This window comes from Marmota flaviventris, chromosome 11 (genome assembly GCF_047511675.1).
Source record: "Marmota flaviventris isolate mMarFla1 chromosome 11, mMarFla1.hap1, whole genome shotgun sequence".
In the NCBI taxonomy this organism is placed as follows: domain Eukaryota; kingdom Metazoa; phylum Chordata; class Mammalia; order Rodentia; family Sciuridae; genus Marmota; species Marmota flaviventris.
Window position 1 is genome coordinate 50,361,055 of NC_092508.1, and position 23,267 is coordinate 50,384,321.

Sequence of the window (23,267 nt, forward strand, 5' to 3'; positions counted from 1 at the left end):
AACTTTCCATGCATTTTTTTTTCAGTAGAAGAACATCTCTGTACTGTCTCCCATTGCATATTTCAGCTATGACAATCCCTGCACTTTGCCTATTCATTTTATCACCTGCTCACCAAAACAATAAATATCTCTCTAATTCCTGATTACAGATTTGCTATTCTTCCTTGATTTTAAGAGGAGGATGCATTTCACTTTTCTTTATTACTGTTGTTTTACAGGCATGTGGAGATCCCAAGGCCAAACCGTCTTACCTTATTGACAAAAACCTAGAATCTGCTGTGAAATTCATAGTCAGAAAATTTCCTGCTGTAGAAACCCGCAACAACAATGTAAGTATCTTGATATTTCTATTATATAATTTTAACCATCTGTAAGTTGTGCTTGTAGTATCTCTTATTTATTTATTTGTTCTTATTTAAATATGCAGATTATATACGTTGATTTAGAGGCAATATTCTTATCTCTGAAGACAAAAAAATGACAACTACTTTTGCATAGAGCTTTGTTGGTTTTGGTAATTAGCTGTGTTTAGTTTTAAAATACATACTTGCTTTTCTAAGGTTTTCATCATTGACAAAAGCATTTCTGAAAAGTAATACAGTAAAATTATGGTGAATCTTTATCATTCCCATAATACCTCATCATGTGGGAAAGTTTTTTCTTCATCAACTCTTCCTGGTATGTCAACTTTTGGTAGTTCTTTATAACAACATTTTAAAATAGCAAATTTTAGAAAATTTAAGAGTTTCTTTTTGCCTCATAGTATTTTATTAAGTTTTATTGACTTAGGATCATTCTTCATCTCTTTTTTAGTTTTATATGTTTTCTTTGATTTTCCCATGTTATAATCCATGCTATTTCTTTTGCTTTAGGTTCAAGTTTAGTCTAGAAATTTCCTATTATATGACTTCCCTATTTTGAGAATTTCTGTTTAAAAGATACATTGTTTTTTATTTGTTATTTTTAGATATACATGACAATAGAGTGTATTTTGACATATTGTATGTACATAGAGTATAACTTCCCATTCTTGTGATTGTACATGATGTTGCCTTATACTGGTCATGTATTCATATATGAAATAGGAAATTTAAGTCTGATCCATTCTACCATCTTTCCTATTCCCATACCCTTCTTTTCCCTTCATTCCCCTTTGTCTAATCAAAGGAACATCTATTCTTCCTTCCCCCTCTTTATTGTGTTAGAAAACATAGTGTTATCTTTTTGTTTTATTGAATCACATGTGTTCATTGAAGATTTTTATTTAACCTGTTGATACCTCTTTTATTTAAAACCCTTGAATATAGAAGAAAATTCTAGTCAGAATTAAATAAAAAAGATAAAGTGCTTTTTAAAGAAAAAATTTTAAGTGTGTTTTTGGAAGAACAGGCTAGTAGAGATCTTGGTTTTATAGATCATGTTTTATAATTTGTATTTTATGCATCACAATTTATTCCTGGTTATAAAATGGGTAATTCAAAGTATACACTTCTTAAAAATATGATTATTTGTGTGGAGAACTAATCTTTTAGTTACTGACATTAATTGCCTAGCCCATCTGAGATTATACATTCTAAGAGAGAAATTTTATTATGAATATGTCTTATTTAAATCTTTACATATCTGCAACATGAATTCTTTAAGAAAATCTTTTTAATTTAATGTGTTCATTTAATTTCAGATTGATAGTATAAATTTTCATGTAGCATAGTTTCTGAAAATAAGATCTTAGAAAATTACAGAGCTCCTTAAATATATATTCTTATTCTTTTTTTAATTATTTTTTTAGTTGTTCATGGACCTTTATATTATTTATTTATATGTGGTGCTGAGAATTGAACCCAGTGCCTCACACACGTGAGGTAGACATTTTACCACTGAGCTACAACCTCTGCTATATTTTGTTTAATATTAAACAGTAAAATTTCTTGTTAAATTGTTAATTAAGCATCTCTTCTATTCTTGATATGCTCTGCAAACTGTTTGTAATACCAATACTGTTGCTTTTCATTCTTTAGTAGTTGAACTTTCAAAGCACAAAATTAATATTTTTAATAACATCTTTTATTGAGATAAATTATCACAAAACAGTTTACCCATTTGATGTATACTTTCATTGGTTTTATTATGTTCAACATCCCAGTCAGTTATAGAACATTTTATCTATAACCCCTTTTTAGGTGTAACCCTTTTTAGATATACATGACAATAGAATGTATTTTGACTTTACACATTAGCATTTATTCCTTATTTCTTGCCAACACTTCAGTCCTAGGAAAACATTGATTCATTTTCCATCCTTCTCTATTCTAGAGACGTCATAAAAATGTAATTATATAATATGTGATCATTTGTGACTGGTTTCTGTCATTTAGCTTAATGTTTTCAAGGTTTATCTACATTGTAGCATGTATTAGTACTTCATTTCTTTTTATTGAAAAATGATAATCCATTATGTGGATTATCATTTTATTCATGGGTTGTTTTTACTACTTTGGCTGTTGTGAATAATGGTGCTTTGAACATTTATATAAAAGTTTTTATATGTTTATATATTTTAATTTCTAGGCATATGTATACACACAAACACACACACACATACACACACACACACACACCCCTATATGTATGTGTGTGTACATATATATCTACCAGGAGTAAAATTATGGGGCTATGTGTTAATTCTGTGTTTCACTTTCAAAATTGGTTACATAGTATTGCTGAATGTTGTGACTACTCATATAGAATTTACTCTTATTTTTTGTGAAGCCTGAATTTTGTCATATCATATTTTTGCAAATATTCATATAATACGATTTTTTTTACCTGCTAGATATTTGTAAAGTCTAGTGTTTCAGTTTTAATCTGGACCTCCTGAAATATTAGTGAGAGATTCCTTGCCAACTTGGGTTTGGAAATAAGAAGTGAGGAGTTCAGTTTTTTATAACTCCATAGAATTAGTTACTGGAGGTTTCAAGACTTGGAATGACAAGTAGCATCTGGGATTGATAAACGTGTAGATTCTGGCTACTAAGTACACAATAGTCTTTTTATATGCTATAGAACATGCTTATTTTTTCTCAGGGATCAAAGTTAGCACTGGTTCTATGCTGATTCATGTAACTACTCATCCCTATTTTCAGAAAAAAGTACTCATAAAAATTGTTTTGGTGAATTCAACAAAAGTGCTTTTTTTTTTTTTTAAGTTTTTAAGATAGAGTCTTAACAAAAAGGTTCATCTTATTTTTGCAGCCAAAAGAAATGTTGGTGTTTGTTTCTTTAGTAACTCCATTTTTTAAAATTCTACTAAAAGCTGTGAGCACATAGCAGCAGGATTGGTATATAACATGACTTTAACAGTGGTGATGTTGGAGTCTATTGAGTCATTTTTACTGTCTCTGTAACCATTTAATCTTCTGTATCCCTAATTCTGGATTTAGGAAAAACTTGGTACCAAGGATTTTTCCTTGGTTATGATGTTCAACTAAATGCCTCATATGCTTCAGAGTAGCTTGATGAAATAAAATTCAAGATGAATAAAAGCAATACCAGTTTTATGATTATAGCCGTCACTTGTTATGTGGTGATTATGTGCCAGGCTATGGGCCTTAATAGATTTCCGTTTAATTTCAGATTAAGCAAAGCATTTCTGAGCTGAGAAATTATTTATCTATAACATGATACCTTCTATTATTTTGAAAATATAACTGTCAGATGGAATTTGTTTCTCATAGGTTTCTGATTTTTTTCTTAGCTATGCCTTATTAGTACATAGAGAAAATATTTGTACAGGAAATTTAAAAAAAAATCTTTTATTGATTTTATTTTTTTTAAATAAACAACAGCAATATTCCACTGCTGGAATTGCATTCGCAGTTCAATTTTTATTACACAAATAGAGCACAATTTTTCATATCTCTGTATATAAAGTATGTTCATACCAATTCATACCTTTATATATGTACTTTTTTTTTGCATTACAATTCTTAATACACATATACCACAATTTTTCATATCTCTGTTTGTATATAAAGTATGTTGACACCCAATGGCACAGGAAAATTTTAAAAGGTCCTTTAAGCAAATCTTTTTTTTTCTTTAATTAGAGAGAGAGGGAGAGAGAGAGAATTTTTTTTAATATTTATTTTTTAGTTTTTGGCAAACACAACATCTTTATTTTATTTGTATGTGGTGCTGAGGATCGAACCCAGTGCCGCATGCATACCAGGCGAGCGTGCTACCACTTGAGCCACATCTCCAGCCCCCTTTAAGCAAATCTTAAGGTGTGTGTTAAAACTTTTTGTGCTAACTTTTTTCCAAAAATTTTTAGATTTAAATTTTTTTCCTCTTTCTTCCTCTGTTTGTATTTACATTTAAAAGCTAGCTTATGCTTTTTTAAATAAAAAAATATTACTTGGCATAAAAATGTCATTATGGAATTTGCCTATTGTGCATTTTAATATATAATTTGAGTTTGATTAACAAATTAATGAGAAAATAATATAAATTACTATCCTATGTATGTAGAATAAGAATGTCTTTAAAAAAAAGGACATTATTGGTGAGTGGAGTGTCACAAGAATTACATAGGGATTCTGGACTCAACACAGTTTTTCCAGTTCTTGTCCTCCTACCCTTTCACCAGGGGAAGTAGAACAAAATAAAAATAGTATTTCTCTTTGGTACCCCACATATCTGTCTTCTTGAATCATGCAATTATCTTTGAATTCCTGTTGACTGGGAGGTGGTAGAGTGACAAATAAGACTTTGATTTAAAAGGAATCATCTTACTATACAGTAATGTAACTGAGAGTTGGGACAGTGTACTTCATTGTGAGTAAATATATCTACATTTAAAAAGACACTAATGGAAACTTGAAATGTCAGTATTCTTTTTTAAAGACAACGACCTCAACATTTTGAGGTTGAAAAAATGTTAAGATTTACTAGTGAGGAAGCAAACAGAATAGGTGTGGGGTGGAGGTGTAGTGTAGGTAATATCCAACAATTCAGGATTGAGTGTTTTAGATTTGAGAGGCCTAATAGAAATCTGAGTGTAGATGTTGATTAGCCAATTCTATATATGAATCTAGAACTCAGGCTAGGGTTCAGGTGAGAGTTAAACTGAAGAACCCTTGAGGGTTTTAAGACAGAAAAGAAGGAGTGCAGTAATCCTTAATTGACAGTAAAAATGGAGTAAGTAGTGTTCTAGTCATTCAGTTATGGTTAATGATCATGAAATCAGGTTGAGATTAAGTTAGTGTAGGTATCTACTTTCTTCTGCTGTAGATCTTATAAGGTAGTTATAATAAAAGAGGAAATAATTAAAGTGATGGATCATTTAAAATTAAAATGGATAAGAAATGAAGTAGAACATGAGATGGTGAGTGACAGTAAAAAGACAGATGAATAGTTAGGAGATCCCTCTTAAGTTCAAAGAATTGGTGGAAGCAGTATATTAGAAATTTTAAGTGGGGATTTATTCTCCCACTGTTGCCACCTGACCTTGTCACCCATATCTCCCAAGAACAATAGATGTCCAAAAAGAACTAAGAGGAGCCAAGACAACTTAAAGATAATCTTTATTCCTGTTTACAGGCTTTCCAATTGAGGAAACAGTAGCATCTGTCACTCACTCTTTCAACTTGTACTCATGTACCAAAAATAACCCTTGGGTGCCCTCTAGTTCTAGGTCCTCTTTAATTTTCCCTATCTTGCTTACCATCCTCATTGCTCTTAGAAGCTCTGATCTTTCTCATTGTTCTTTTTCATACCACTATACAGGGATTTTTTGTCCTCATTCCTATTATTACCAGTTTATGAGGTCTTTTGTCTTGATTGAATGTGAGAATTCATCATTGTACTTTTTCTATCATCTTTGAACTTTGTACCTGGATGTTAGTTGTGGTGTAAGGAACCAGCTTCTAAAACTGGATATTTACCTTAAAAAACAGAAGTGAGAATTCCTGTGTATCTATGTATCCCTTTCTACATTATAAGCTTATGTAGGGTAGACTTAGTGCTTTTTTCCTCAACTTCTTCCTAAAGCCTGAAAATATGATTGATTGCAGTATTCACAAATAAATGAATAATATATTATTACAGTAACTCTTTAGTTTAAAGGTCTCTTTTCATTCATTTGCCTGTCTGAGTCATATCTGAAAACAGCTGAGAACTAGGAAAGGAAACAGTTCTACTCCTGGGAAATCTTCCCAAGAGAAACGAAAATACATCTGTCCAAAACATGTTCATAGCAGCATTCATTATTCATAATAGCCCCAAACTGGAAGGAGTTCAAATGTCCATTGACTGATGAATGAATAGACAAAACTTGTTATATACATTTAACTGAATACTATTCAGCAATTAAAAGGAACAAACTACTGATACATGCTATAATTGGACATCAGAAACATTAGGCTAAGTGACAGAAGCCAAATATAAAAAAGCTCTGCATATTGTGTGATTCTGTTTTATAGGAAATGTCTAGAATGGCAAGTTATTGAGACAGGAAACAGATCAGAATTTGCCTAGGATTGAGGGTGAGAATAGGATTAATTTGTAAATGGGTACAAGAGAACTTTCTGGGCTAATGGAGAAGTTCTAAAGCTGGTTAGGGTTGATGGTTTCACAACTATAACTTTATAAAAATTATTTAAAAAACAGATGATTTTGAGCAATAAGAAATGATATTCTATAAAAATAAATGAAGTTTATTTAGAAAAAGGCTTTTTGGTTCTCCTATGACTACGTCTGTTGAATTTACTGAGGCAAAATTGTAACAAGTATATTTTGTAACACTCTATATTAAAGGGTACTTTCCTCAGGAGCAAATGATAATTGACAGGAAAAAGAAATAAATACTTTGAAAAGTATAGCAGACAGGAATGTTTAAGTTGTCAGATTACCTTGCACATGTCAGTAGCACCTGTTGCCATCTCAACATAAATAGCTTGATGCATTTATTGATTGCAAAGATGGCATGTAGTCAGTTAGAAAAGTTTGTTTTATGTCTGGTGTACTCAGGTTATAAAAATTAGGGTAATCACATAATAGATCTTTAAAATTATTAAATGTAAAGGGACTTGCTTATTTGTATTTATATTAACTTTGTAATAGACAATGGTGCCATTAAATAAGTTGTGTTATCTCTAATACAGTGTGATGTCTTTTATGTAAAAATGTTACATGTAAACCAACTCCACTATAGTGAGGCATGTAATTAGTGATTTTCTAGTATTTATGATAAAATTAATTTTAGCAGTTTGCTTTAATTTAACCATTTTGTTACCAGAATCTTAAATTTTCAAAATTTTGGCTGAGACAAATTGATGTGCTTAGGTAGTGAAATACAGATCATTTTATTACTGAATTTGATATTAATCATTACTATGATTACCTTTGCAGACCACTCCATACTTATTGGCTGAAAAACAGTAACAGTTTGTTATTTCTTAATTCTGTGGGTTGCCTGGGAGTTTCTTTGTTGGCCTCAACAGCTCTAGATTATAGGTATATCCATTTGGCCTGTGTGTTACTGAAATGGCCCAGCTGGATTAGCGGAGATACTGAACTTCTCTCTATCTCTGTGAAATGATATTTCAGGCTTCCTCATACATAGTACTTAAGGACAGTATTTCAAAAGAGCAAAATTAGAAGGTGTAAGGCCTAATAATTTAAGTCCCAACTTTATAAGCAACACATTGCACTTCTGTTAGTCAGAAGGCCAGTTGAAAATGTAGAACTCTTACTTTTTTTTTTGTAATGTGGATTGAAACCTGGGTACTTTACCTCTGAGCTACATTCCCAGCACTTTTAATTTTTTATTTTGAGGCAGGTCTTGCTAAGTTACTTAGGGCCTCACTAAATTGTTGAGGCTCACTTTCAACTTATGGCCCTCCTGCCTCAGCCTCCCAAGTCGCTGGGATTACTTAATAGGTTTTATTTCTAAGAGACATAGACATAACTTTTGTTTCTCTGTTTATTTTTTTTGATTTTTAGTTATTTTCATAAGTAATTGATTTTTGAGAATTAATTTAAACAAATGACTAACAATGTAAACTTGGAAAAAAATCACTTTAAAATATAAAATAAAGGGACTGAATTAGAGGACTTCTGAGAAGTCTTACTCTGTTGTGATTGATTAATTAAATGCAAATATTTTCTAAAAAGAAATCAGAAGGGGCTAGGGTTGTGGCTCAGCCTAGCAAGTGTGAGGCCCTGGGTTCGATCCTCAGCACCACATAAAAACAAATAAAAAATAAAGATATTGTGTTCAACTACAACTAAAAAATAAATATTAAAAAAAAAACCAGAAATCAGAAGGGCTGTGGAAAAATCAGAAGGGCTGTGGTAGAGCATGCACTAGACCCTGCGTTTGATTTCCAGTGCTGCAAACAAAACTAAACAAAATCATATACATACATATATGTACATATAAAATATGTTTATATTTTAAATAAAAGAAAACAGAGCTTTAGTTTTTTCCTTATATTATTTTTGTCTTATTGTATTGAAAATTTGTTTAGAGCCTGAATCTGATAGACTTAGACTGTCATCTTACTTTTTGCTAGTTCGTTTCTATACCTGATCAATTAGGTTAAAAATGTTATCTTGATTGGGGGTGGGGTTGTGGCTCAGTGGTAGAGCACTTGCCTAGTATGTTTGAGGCACTGGGTTCCATCTCTGGCACCACATTTAAAAAAAACAAAACAAAGCAAATAAACGAACAAAAAACAAATAAAATAAAGGTATTGTGTCCATCCGTAACCAAAAAAATATTTTAAAAAAAGTATCTTGAGGTCTGGGGTTGTGGCTCAGCGATAGAGCACTCGCCTCACACATGCGAGACCCTGGTTTCTATCCTCAGCACCACATAAAAATAAATAAGTGAAATAAATGTATTGTGTCCAACTACAACTGAAAAATAAATATTTAAAAAAAAACGTATCTTGATTGGGAAGATGAAAAGAGTTGTGGAGATGAATGGTGGTGATGGTTGTACAACAGTATAAATGTACTTAATGCTCCAGAACTGCACACTTAAAAGTAGGTTAAAATGGTAAATTCTTTGTCATGTATATTTTAGCACAATAAAAATAAATAAATATATCTTGAAAAGCAATTATGAGGACCGAATTTAGTAGCACATCTTAAATAACAAGTACTTATTACCTAAGTTAGTCTTGGGATAATTTTCCCTCAAATTAATTTACTAATTTGCTCAGAAAAATGCACTTCTGAAATATTTACTGCTAACATAATCATTGTGTATATGATAAAAGAAAAAATCCTACAAAGAATTTTAAATAAAATTCTATAATCCTTTTTTTTTTTAAATGACTAATCTTTGTGTTGATTTGGATTTTCAGGTAATCTTGGGTGATTTACTTATATTTGATATGCATGTTATATACTTTTAGTTGATCCTCATTTCTTTTCTTTATCCTTTCCTATTCTGGAATGACACAATGAAATTAATTTGCCTAACTTTGGAAATTTATTCAAGGGATTAAATTGCTACTCTGTATGTATTAGTATGCAGAAACTCGATTGAGGTAGGAGTTTATATCTGATATTGAAAACATTTATCAGCAATGAAATTTTAATATTAAGGACTCCATTCATAATTGTTTTGTTGAAACATAAGAATTATTTGTTATTTGTTTATAATACATCCACCATGTGTTATGCTGGAAATACAGTAGGAAATAATATAAACTGCTTGCCCTCATTAAAATTTTTAAGTTGTAATGTTAGCAAACAACTAAAGTGAGTAAATATATACTTTGATTTGGAGGTAAGTGGTAGGAAGAAATGGGAAATAAGATAAGGAGTTAAAGAATAATGTGGGAGAGTAGATTATTTTAGATAAAAGAGTGCTCAATAGTATGGCCTTCACTGAAGAGAAGTGGGGCTGGGTGAGGTATGCTAAGCAGTGGCAGCAGCATCACAGACATGAGAATGAGAAAATGGCAAAGGTTTTGAGTTGGGAACACGCAGGAAGAAACAGCATAAGGACTACTGAGTGAGGGCGGAGGATCATGAAAGGAGATGAGGTCTTAGAGATAGGCAAGGGTTCTTATTTAGATTCTATTCTGAGGCACTGGTCAGGACTTTTTATATTTTATTCTGTGACAGGAAGCCAGTGGAATTAAAAACAAACAAAAACCCTTTTATTTTGAAATCGTATCAGACTTAAAAGAAAATTTGCAAAAAATGTAGTGTTTCCTAATTCTCTCCACCAGGTGTTAGCATCTTACATAACCATCATGGGAATCACTTTTTTCATGGTAGAGTGGTGGGTGTCTTTAGGAAACCATTCTCCTGCTGCTATGTGAATAAGACTGAAGAGGCAAGAGCAGTAGTATAGACCAGTTAAGTGGATATGATAGTAGTCCAGATGAGAGTTGCTAACAGTGTGATAACTGGGACAGTTTTAAATCTCTCCATAATCTCTTATTTAAGAAAAGCCAGGATTGTTGTAGCGTTCTAAGAAAATGGACAAAAGTTTTCCTTGAAGCCAAACTTGTGTGTTTTGGTATATTTTTGTTTTTGTTGTTTTGTTTTGTTTTTAAGAGGAACAAAATAGTAGCATAATTAGATCAAGGAAAATAATTTATTAGGCAAAAGCAATTTCAGTATGAAGGATGGTAATAATTGAAATAGGCAAATAAAAAAAAAACTCTAGCCATATTCCTTTGTTGAAAATATGTGACCAGGAGTGCTAGTACACACCTGTAATTCCTGCGGCTTGGAAGGCTGAGGCAGGAGGATCCAGAGTTCAAAACCAGCCTCAGCAACAGTGAGGTGCTAAGCAACTCAGTGAGACCCTATCTCTAAATAAAATACAAAATAAGGTTGGGGATGTGGCTCAGTGGTTGAGTGCCCCTGAGTTCAATCCTTGATATCCAAACAAAAAAGAAAAACAAAAACAAAATATGTTAGTCAGCTCTGTTATTCATTAGTTCCTTATGTTAATTTGCCAGTACCTTTACTTTAAAAGAATGAAAACTGATGAGTAATAAATTTCAATGTTTTAGAAACTTATTTTTCTGTGGAAAAATGCTCCTTACCTGAACAAAGATTAATTACCAAGATTGTTCAGTACAAAGATATGATCTTTGTAGTTTGCATATCTGATGTTTATCTTCTTTATTTCTAGTCGTTAAACATTTTATTTGAATGTTAGAATAATGATCATTAGCTAAGAATCTTAATGAAAGAATCATGCAGATATTTGGCCAAAATATTTGCATGTATCACATGAATATGATTTTAAAGTATGAGTGAATAGAATCTGTCTTTCCAAAATATACTTTTCTAATGTTCTGTTGTGTTACTGATCTGCATTTTTAAACCATTTTCTACTTTTTGTTTACTAAAAAAAAAAGCTTGAGCTGTTAAATTAAGATGAATTTGTTCTTGAGTATAACCAAAAAGTATTTTTTGTTAGTATCTACTGATTTTCACCCAAGAACTAAAATGTAGGTGTTTTTTTACTTATAGTTGAAGTCTGAAAATTGTTATATTGGCCTCTTTCATTGAGGGTTTTGTGGAATTTAATTTCACTAAAATAGGGAATGTAATTGCAAAAAGGTGTTGAGGATTGTATGAGATAGTATTATGTTTGAAACAGTGCCTTTCACATAAAGCATGCTCACAAAATATCTGTTCTTATTAGAAGTACTGAGCACAGTGTTAGGATTATTTAAAAGTTTTATTTTTGCATATTTTGAAGAAGTGGTCTATACATCTTCTTTATTATTTGCCTAACATGTAATGCATATTTCTGGGTGCCAGGCATTTATAGATGTTTTCATGTATGTTACCTTGGTTAATTGTCCACATCAGCTCCCATTTGATGATGAGTGTACCAGGCTTTCAGTTGTCAAGTCACTTAGTCATGATTGTATAATATGAGATAGGCTTTCTGATATTACCTACCCAAACATGTCATCTGACACTGATACAAAAGTGTGTTTTATGTTTGCATTATAATCTCTTATTTGATACTCTATCAGATGGTATGGACTGGGGAAATTAAAAACTTGTGTCTGATACACATCTTATAGTGTTGGAGATAGCTATGATAAGATTTATTAGAAATGATACACTTTTAGAGGAGTGAAATGTTGATACATGTTTTGGGAAAGAAGTTTAGTCAGGCATGGCTTCTTAAAAATGGGATTAGTATTTAAACTGTATTTTTTCTTTTCTTGTAAACTGAGTTATTTAACAGTAGCGGGATTTGGATATGTGTAAGTGGTGGGATTTTGACATTTCAGTAGGGGAGCAGAGTAAGAAAACATGAGATGTATGTGGCAAATAGTGAGTATATGAATGGATGCAGGGGAAATTTTGATTGTAAGGTAAGTTAGGGCCAGAATATAGATGGTCTTAAAAGCTTGATTAATTGTTTTGAATTTAGTTACCTAGAAATTATTCAATAGTAGCCAGTGTAGAGCCTAGTAATATGTGGTTTTGGGGAAAATATAATTCAATGAGAAATTTAGACTATATTGAGATTGTATTATTAAAAGAGGAGAGATGATGGGCATGTAGAAGAGTAGAAAGATAACTTTTTTTTTTTTTTTTAAAAAAGGAGATGAGGTTTCTACTAGTTGTTTAGCTTTCACAGATGTTTTAGGATATTTTCTTTTTTTTTTGGTACTGAGAGTTGAACCCAGAGGTGCTCCACCACTGAGTTACATCCCTAGCCCCTTCTCTTTTTTATATTGAGACAGGGTCTCACTAAATCCCTAGCCCTTTTTATTTTTTGTTAGAAGATAGAGCATTACTAACTTGCTGAGGCTGGCTTTAAACTTGCAGTCCTCCTGCTTCAGCCTCCCAAATTGAGTATTACTTTCTTAATATGTAAAATGGAGGTTGTATAAAAGATCATAAAGGCCTATGACCTATTTTATGATGACTGTCATTAATTGCTCAGACTAGGACACCAAAGTTGAAAGAGAACATTATTAATAATTACTATAGGCAACCGAAATAAATTGGAATTATTAAACCCAGTAGGAACCAAATTACATTTTGTATTTTGAAACTCAAATTTAAAGGACTGAAAAGCAGAAAAAAAGACTAAGATATCAATCACATGTTTAATGTTGCTGAACAAGGTAAAGATGATATAATCTGAGGAAATGGTATCATTTAGATAAGTATTCACTTCAGAATGCTGGAGCAATAATGGTTAAAGATGTGCATAAAATAATGATGGAATTGTTTTGAAACAAATATGTTGTACAAAATAGACTCAGCTATTTTCATAGATGAAGCTAAAGATAGTTGCACGTCACTACAAGTATATACCTTAATTCCTCTGGCATATATGGGGAAGAGTGAGATATTTTATAGGCATTAATACTTTAAATGTCTTCAGAGTCTGTATATAGTAATTATGATATTTTAAACCCTGTAGTAATTGAGTTTACCAGACTGCTGTGCTTATTGTTTTAAATTGGCTTTTGTGTAGTTTTTTAAAGAATATTTTTCTTATGTTAGGTTCACTGCCATAACATTTCTGACTAGTACAATTATATATGAATGCATCTCTTCCCCAATACTCCCATGTATGCATAAGTTACACTATGAGAGCCTCAAAACCATGTGGGCTTTGTAGTAACTTTAATGCTTTGAACTAATTTTTGATATTTTCTAGGTTTTTTTTTTTTTTTTTTTTTTTTATGCTTTAGGTAAGTACTCTCAGGCATTTTATGTGTATTTAGATTACCTGGGTATATCTTGTTAAGAAGGCAGAGTCTTATTCAATAGGTCTGAGGTGAGTGAGCCCTTTTTAAACTAGGTCCAAAATCGTTGGAAGCTGCTATTCAATAGACCACGCTCAGAATATCAAGGATCTGGATGGTTTTTTAAAATTTTGGCCATTCTGTTGTATAGGGCCTTAAATATGTCTAAATTATTTCAATATAGTTGGTTTTAAAAGAATTATTTGGTCTTGCAAATTTCATAATATAGTTGATGAAATAATATTTGTCTTTCACATTTTCCTCTTCCATGTCTTAACTCTAGTTTTGCTTCTTTCTCATTTCTTTTTCATTGTTGTGGTTTTTGCTTTTGTTTAATATATTATTGTGTTTTGTGGATCTGGTCAGGGAACCGTTACTGTATTTTATGTTTGTATCTACATTTTATTTTGCATGCGTAACGTGGCTTTGCCTGGATGTTCTTTTTGGTAAGTTCCAAATCTATATAGCATATTGTTTTTTTTGTAGTGTAAGTTATAATGTTTTTCACCTTCTTTTCTTCCACTTCTAGAATGTGGTCATGTTCATAATTTGTTTTTAATTTTTTTAAAGAGTTCATTTGATAATTGTTTTTTCCTAACATTTTCCAATTTTCCTTAATAGTAACACATTTTCCAATTTTCCTTAATAGTAACGCAATTTGGTACTAATCTGCTTTGATTTGTTTTATAGCTTCACACTATCAGTTGCTGATCACTATTAGCAATTGCTGTCTCGAGTACTTTGGTTTTTTTTTAAAAAAATGCCTTAATCATTTAGAAATATTCTAAAAGCTTGTGCTTCCATGTAGCAACCATAAAAGAAGATAGTTCATAGTACAATTAAATACTTCTGTTCTATGTAAAAACACATTCTAATTTTGTTTTCACAGCAACAGCTTGCACAACTACAGAAAGAAAAATCAGAGATTCTGAAAAATCTGGCATTATATTACTTCACATTTGTAGATGTTATGGAATTTAAGGTATGTATTTTAATATAAAATTTAATATTTTGGAAGTAGACTTATAATTGTTAATTTTATAAATTTCTTTGATACTTATAGATAATGAGATTGGAAGTCTTCTGGAACTGAAATTTAGAATATATTTTGTTTATTCAGAATTTAACATTATTTTTACAGGGCTGATGATAAGACTCGGGGAGAGGGCTTGCCTACTACGTGTGAGGCACTGAATTTAATCCCTGATACTACATATGCATGCACGCACGCGCGTGCGTGCACACACACACACACATACAATATTAAACACATATAAGATGAAAACAAACTTTTCTTTTCAGGATCATGTTTGTGAGTTGCTGAATACTATTGATGTTTGCCAAGTCTTCTTTGATATTGTAAGTATCATTTTTCAGAAAAATTTCTTAATTCTTCTTTCTGTTTCCAGAACTCAGGTGACCAATTTCTTTTCTTTAGAGAAAGTTTATGTAACTAGCTTATTAAATTTTAGTATTGTTAATTTGGCTTGTTCATTAGATTTTTTAAGAAATAAAAATTTTTAATGTATTTTGTATTACTAAGTCTGGTACATATTGGGAAATAGTTGTTAATTTTAGTATTAGTTAATTTTAGCATGCCCAATTATAAAAAGTAGAAATATTTTTTCCTGTAAAAGTCATACTCAATAGAATTTTTCTTAATGTTAAGTTAGTGATGAAATTTGTTAAAAAATACTTCTTTTACTTTGGTGAGTTTGTTAACAGTGTTTTTTATTCTGGTTTTCATGTTTTTTAAAAGTTTTACTAGTTTGAATTCACTGAAAGCTCTTTGCTTTCAGCCATAAAATTATGTAACAAATACAAAACTATTACCTGTAACTGTCAAATTTTAGATGTTTTTAGTAAAAGTAATTTGATTGAATTACAGGAATAGGGATAAAATAACTACAAAAAATTACTAACTTCCAGTAGCTGCTAGGAATATTTTGTGTGTGTTTAAGTTTGGCAGATAGGATAAAGATGAACTTGATTCCTTTTCTAGACTGTGAACTTTGATTTAACAAAGAACTACTTAGATTTGATTATTACCTATACAACATTAATGATACTGCTGTCTCGAATTGAAGAAAGGAAGGCAATCATTGGATTATATAACTATGCTCATGAAATGACCCATGGAGCAAGGTAGGACTGAAATATAGAATATATTTTAATATTATATTATTATATATTATAAAATTAATATATTAATATATTATAAAAATTTTTCTAAAATTCTCAGTTTGATGGCTTACAACTCATCAATAATTTGATATGTCTATTTTAAGTGACCGAGAATATCCACGACTTGGTCAGATGATTGTAGATTATGAAAACCCTTTAAAAAAGATGATGGAAGAATTTGTACCCCACAGCAAGGTAAAAACTGTTTTGTTTTATTTTTACACTGTAATAGTCATAAGAGATGATGTAAGCATGGAGAATTAGATAAAGGGGATAAACTCCATGGGATATGAAAAATATCTATGTATATTTTTATCCAATTGTGAACCAGAGAAATATTTGGTTAAGTTCACAATATTGCCTAGAGACTCAGGAATATATTGATTCATTATAGTTTTTAGGTTCAGAATAGTACAGATAGTTAGCAGAGTATGTTATTGTACTTGAGAATACTGTCATACCAGTCTCCATAGGCTGTAATCTCAGTTCTGCCAGTTACTGACTCTATAATATTGGATAAGTTACTTAATCAACCTTACTGTACCTAAGCTTTTTTTTTGGTAATACAGATTGAATTTTGGTAAACACATTACCTTATATGATTGTTATGAGAATAAAATGAATTACTTCATAAATAGTGTTTAGATATATAGTATTTGATAAATTTTAGCTTTATTATAATTTTTTTAATGAGAAAAATAAGTTTTGTGGAAATAATTTGAAATGTGTATTAAAAAATAGCTGATATTGGAATAATTTTGCTTGTAAAGAATCTTGCCATTATGCCTTGTCTGCAGTTGAGCTAATTCATATACCTATAGTTTCTAAGTGCTTCAAGGAAATTTTTAGGTATCTCATCTACCCTCATCATTTTTAAATAAGGATTGAGGGCTAGAGAAGTATTATGACAAGGTAAAACCATTTGGCAGCAATAATGTCAAAACCAGAATTGAAATCTAGATGATTAGAATCTTGGTTTATTATTCTCTTTGAATGATAAGGATTAATTAAGCTTTTTAGTAATATAATATTTGTATAAATATTTTTCCTTGACATACAGTTATTACCAAGGCTTTGCTTTTCTTTTTGTGGTATTGGGGATTGAAGCCAGAGCCTTGTGCATGCGAGGCAAGCACTATACCAACTGAGCTATATCCCCAGCCCCAAGGATTTTCTTTTTCCCATAAAAATTCTGAAAATGTTTTCTCAGTTTAATCTTTTTGCAGAGCTATGCTATAAAGTTTAACATCCCTAATCTGAAAATCCAAAATGTTCAAAATCCAACTTTTTTGAGTGCTGACATCAGGTCTGGAACTTTTACACCACAGTGGAAAAATTCCACTCCTGATCTCATATAATGGGTAGTATTGAAAGTGCAGGCACTCTAACAGTATTGTACAAAATTAATTCCTTCCTTCCTTCCTTCCTTCCTTCCTTCCTTCCTCCCTCCCTCCCTCCCTTCTTTCTTTCTTCTTCTTAATGTTTGCATAATTCTATTACCAAAAACAAGGTAAGCAAAAGAAATGAGATCACAAGTTACTTTCAAACTTGGTATATGTGAAACATAAAATGAATTTTGTGTTTGGATTTGTGTCCATCCTGAAGATATCTCATTATGTACATGCACATATTACAACCTCTTTGTCCCAAATCTGAGAAACTTCCAAACCCAAGCATTTTTGAAAAAGAATAGGAAGCCTGTACTTAAAAATTTATATATGTTTTATGTCTAGGAGTTAGTTGACTAATTAGTTTGAAAGAGGTTGGTAAATGGCACAACTTTTAAAGTAAAAACCATCAGCATTATGGATTGAGGTGTCAGATAAATTGAAATGCTCAGCGTGTCATGGTCAGCTCACACCACTCTGATTTTGGTGGTACTTTTTCTTACCTAAAAGTCTTTTCCTTACCTCTCTTTTTTCTCTCTCCATCCATTTCTGATTTTTCCCTAATCATGCACAGCCTGTTTTTATTTGGCCATTTCAAATTTCATTATTTCTTTTGCTGGGTGATTCAAATTTCCTTAAATGTTATTTTGCAGTCTTTTAAAATTCTCTGTAGCCAGTAAATTGTATTCAGCATGTAGTATATTATCAATAAACACTTAGAATTGTTCATTTGAATCAGATCAGTTATTTCATAACTATGATTTTCCTGATGTTCCATGATACTCAGAATTTTGATAGACTATTATACATCTGCTAGGATTTTAAAAAATTAAAATCACATAAATGAATTTTAAAAACATTTTTGTTGGCTACATCAGAATCACTATGTGGATCTTAGCAAAATGATTGATTCTGGGATTCTACTCCTAAAATTTAGTTTGTTAAATTTTAGATGGAGGTGTGGATTCTCTGAACAAATTCACCTTGCAGTTTATTTGTGAACAAATTAAAGAATCACTGTACGGAATTTTTAGGAAGCAAAGATGAATAACAAGGATAGTTAGAAAAGCAAGCAAAAAACAAATGAGATAAACATTAAATATCTTGATGATAAAGCTATAGTTAACAAAGTAGACATTAAGTAATTTATTAAGATAGAGTACAGTGGATTATTTTTATAAGGCATTATTTGAAGAAATACAGAACATGTTAAGCTTTCTTAATACTTGGGCATATAATCTTTAAAGTCTTTTTCTTTTTTAGTGGGAATTATCAGACTAGAAACTTTCACTTTGTGAAAGAATGGCAGTTGATCTCTGTCTCTTGAAATAAAGATCCCAAAGTTTACACAGATTTTAACCTCAAAGAAAGTAACAGTATTTCCTGAGTGAAGCTCTTGCTCAGAAATGTAAAATCTACGTAGCTTTTGTAGAATTAAAAAAAAAAAAAAATGTAATGGAGGGACGTCCTAACCCAACTCAGAAAGCTTCATAATTATGTTCTGTTGTTTTATAAAGGTAGAGTTGGAAAGGCACAGCAAGTTGTAGCTGAAATTTAATTGAAAAAGAAAAAGAATTATTCCTCAACTAACTTTTTCCTCTTTTAATTAGTCTCTTTCAGATGCACTAATTTCTCTTCAGATGGTATATCCTAGAAGGAATCTTTCAGCTGATCAATGGAGAAATGCCCAATTATTAAGTCTCATCAGTGCACCTAGTACAATGCTTAATCCTGCACAGTCTGACACTGTATGGTTCTATTTTTCTCTTTTTGAGTGAAAATAAGTGTTTTTTAAAAAAATATTTAACAATGTTGTTGAAACTTTTAAAGTTAGAATTAGACTATCAGCAAAGTTTATTATAAATTGCTCATTAAATCCTACTCTTTTGATTTTAGATTTCAACAAAAACCGATGTAAATTTAATATGACTAATAGTTTATGTATTTGTCTTTTGAAATTTGTTTTAAATATCTTGATGATATCATGGTAGAAAAATTGGAAGATATAGAAAAAAAATCAGCTCAAATTTTACTAAGTAGATAAAATCAATATTCTATTATATTTCTTTTCAATCATTTATCTGTATATATGAACATAGAGAGAGCATCCAAGCACAAATCTCTTTTCAGTTGACTAAAATTTTCTTTTGGAATAATATAAACTCTGAAATAGGCTTGAAAAATTGGGGAGTTGTTATCTACTAGACTGAAGAAAATTTAGGAACAGTATTTTTAACAAGAGAGTTGAGCGTGTGCATATATAAAAGGGGCACACTTCTCCTATTATTGACTGCAAATCTACATGTAGATTACATAGCTTTATTCAGTTTTTCAAATTTGTTGTGGTACTTGATGCAAGAATTGAGGAAGAGAGGAGAGTAACTCAGTATGAAAATTTTTGAAGAATTTCTTTTAACCACAAATGTATATTCTCTTCTTAAGATGCCTTGTGAATATCTTTCTTTGGATGCAATGGAGAAATGGATCATCTGTAAGTAAAAAAGTTAGTTTTGGGGATTACCCACTAGGTTTTAAGTTTTAGAGAAAAGAGGTAACATGTCTTACCTCTGTGCTTTCCACTATGCTAAACCACTTACATGTACTTTATCTCTTTCAGTCCTAATATTGATCCTGTCATAATGTAGATAGCCTATATTATAGGTGAGGAACCCAAATCTTAGGCTACATAGCTGGTGAGTGGCAAAGACAAAGTAAGAGTCCAGGCTGACACCAAGGCTCATGATCTACTTTATGTTGCCTTTTCAATGTGACTTTCAACACTAAATGTTTGTTTAGCTTTTTTTTTTTTTTTTTTGTGCTGGGATTGAACCCAGGGCCTTATACATTCAAGGCAAGCATTCTACCAACTGAGCTATATCCCCAGCCCTTTGTTTTGCCTTTGCCTTTAGTGAGTTTTTTTGGATGGCATCTATTCAGTTAATGTTTTTGGTTTTCATTTACTTTCGTAAATATAAATATTGCTTATCTATTTGACAGTTTGATGAATGAGGGGTAAAATTATTAATTTTTGCTATAGAAAGCTTGCAAACTATGAGGAGAATGGACAGTGTGGCACAGAATGGGAATTGTTATAATATGGTTAAATTTCATCTCCCCACTCCTCAGGCTTACTGCCAAAGGGGAATAATTTTGAGCAGTTTTTATTTTATTTCTTGTAGCACTTTGTTTCTTGGTTTATTAACTTTTAGATAGATTTTGTTGACTTTTTAATTTTCTATAGTTCTTTATAATTGCTATATTTTTTATAGTTTTTTATTTTCTGTAGTTGTCTTTAACTTTTTGGATTGATAATTTTTTTTTTAAGGAGAGAGAGAGAGAATTTTTTAATATTTATTTTTCAGTTTTCGGTGGACACAACATCTTTATTTTATTTTTATGTGGTGCTGAGGATCGAACCCAGCGCCCTGCGCATGCCAGGCAAGCACATTACTACTTGAGCCACATCCCCAGGCCTGGATTGATACTTTAATAAAATAATATACAAAATCGGTGGTATTTCTAGAAAAATGAAATAAAAAGACATAGTTTTGATTATTAGATTCTGTTTACTCTGACAATTAGATTAGTGGGTTTCTATTTAGAAATCATTGTCAAATTTTATGAAAAATTTAAATTCTCATAATTTGTATGCTTTTTATAATGGACTGGCACTTTGAATAGCAATATTTTTGAGTATATAAAAGGAAGAATTTAACACATACCACCTGTTCTTAGCCATTTTTTAGTTAATTGTATTTTTTTATGGGCTTATGATATATTTTCTTCTATAAATATAATTGAGATTTCCATGTTTTGTCTGTCATTCAACTTAAAAAATAAAACAGTGGTTAAGTACCATTGAGTTTAATCCCCGAAATCAAGGGGAAAAGAAAAATGGATGGGCAAGATACCTCACTGGTTCTTACTGTGTCACTAATTTATACACATATCTATCCAGAGAGATTGTTTATGCAGTACTGAGGACAAGAACGTTTTTATTTGCCAGAAAATATCTTTTATGACAAAAAGTCAGTTTCCAGTAGTTTCTACACTAAGTTACTGTTCTTTCTCTAGTTTCTTACCGGTAATTGGACTAAATCTGTTGCTTTGATCTGAGGTTTCAGAACTTAATATCTATAGAATTGGGTACTGAAAATCAGCTTTTGAAATATTTCTTTTGCTCAAATGTGTAGTGGTTCTTAGTTGTTTTCTGTTTATGGATATCTGACTAAAGAATGGTGTTGATAAGTAGAGTTAACTATCATGGCTGACCTTTGGCATTATGTAGGATTTTTTTCCCCACCTCATTCTCTGTGATTGCTCACTGTAATGAACAGGGAAGTGGGTCAGGAAATGCGCAGTAACCACAGTTGTCAAAGCAAAGAACAGTCACTCTGTGTTTTGCTTTTTTTTTTTTTTTTAATATTTTATATATATCTATATATGTAGATATATAGATATAGTTTTAGTTGGGGATGAATCTTTATTATTTATTTATTTATATGGGGTGCTGAGAATCAAAACCAGTGCCTCACATAGGCTAGGCAAGTGTTCTACCGCTGAGCCACAACCCCAGCTCTGTGTTTTGCTGTTTTTATATATTTCAACCTTGAACGGAACTACTGCAGAGCTTAAGAGTTACCTCAAACTTAGTATGAATACCCACAGTTTGATTTTCTTTTAATACTCCACTTTCTTTATAGCTTTGCAGTAGATTAATTCAAAGTGTGGTTCCTAAACCGGCAGTGTCAACATTACCTAGGAACTTCTTATATGTGCAGAATCTTGATCTCCATTTAAGACCTCCTGAATCAGAAACTCACTAAATAGGAACCAACAATCTTGTGATTTAATAAACTTCTCTAAGTGATTCTAATGTAAGCTGAAGTTCAGGAATCACTATTTTGGATTATAGCTTGGGGCCAAGAGTTATGGAAGATCTCAAACTATTTGAAATGTAAAAAAATTATCCTAATGTTCTTTACAGAGTCTACTCTTGCTATATTGGTTGGACTTGGGAAACTCTTTGGGATTGATTTCCTTTTAATCTGTAGACTCTGGGATTATTAATTCCTGTCTCTTTTTATTTAATTGATAATCCATTTTCATCTCTTTTATGTTCAAAGATTTTCTCCAACTTTCTTGTCTACTCTTGGCCTTCTGTTTTGTTCACATTTTTAATGGATATATATATATCTTCTTTATTAGGATGTTGGTAGGGAAAGAAGATTAGTTTTTGGTGTAATTATCCTTCTCATTTTAGGCAGTCTAATTTAGATTCTTTTGCCCTTTTTGATTTTATTTTAAATAAATGCACATACTTAAATTTATAACCCATATCTTTTTAAAAAAAACCAAAACAGAACCCTGTTACTTACAATATAAGTGATATTTTTTTTTTTTGTCAGTAGCAAATATTTTATAAATCTGAGTATGGCATCCTTCCATGAATTCTATATCCTTAGATTGAACCAACCCACTGATTGATAGCATTTTTAAAAAGTTGCATCTGTACTGAACATGTATAGAGCTTTTTCTTATCATTCCCTAAAAAATAAAATGTATTAATTTAGGATTTACATTGCATTTGATAATTATAAGTAAACTAGAGATGATTTAAAGTATACAGAGAATGTTTGTAGGTATATGCAAATACTGTACCATTTTACATAAGGCATTTGAGTGTTTGGATTTTGGTATTCTGGAGGGATCCTGGAACTGTTCCCCTGTATATAATAAGGAATGACTCTATAGAAACAGGTATAAGATATTGGTATGAGGGATTAAGGTAAAAATCCAGTATATAAAGTAAAAATATTTTACATTTCTATACACGTATTTGTTTTATTTAGTTGCATATCAGACCAAGTAATTGGCTTGCTTTTAGGGACCCAATGTATGAAAAAAAATTTTATATTTTAAAAAATTTAAT

General features: G+C 31.1%; 1 protein-coding gene across 1 annotated transcript in view; it reads left to right on the forward strand.

Moving 5' to 3' along the window:
- Positions 1 to 23,267, forward strand: part of Nckap1 (NCK associated protein 1) — a 99,408-nt gene that overhangs the window by 18,046 nt on the left and 58,095 nt on the right. The window contains exons 2-8 of the mRNA XM_027943958.2: positions 219 to 329; positions 14,653 to 14,745; positions 15,066 to 15,122; positions 15,766 to 15,908; positions 16,052 to 16,142; positions 18,946 to 19,083; positions 19,778 to 19,826. Of these exons, the coding sequence (XP_027799759.1) occupies positions 219 to 329; positions 14,653 to 14,745; positions 15,066 to 15,122; positions 15,766 to 15,908; positions 16,052 to 16,142; positions 18,946 to 19,083; positions 19,778 to 19,826 (682 nt within the window). The remainder of the gene's footprint in view (positions 1 to 218; positions 330 to 14,652; positions 14,746 to 15,065; positions 15,123 to 15,765; positions 15,909 to 16,051; positions 16,143 to 18,945; positions 19,084 to 19,777; positions 19,827 to 23,267) is intronic.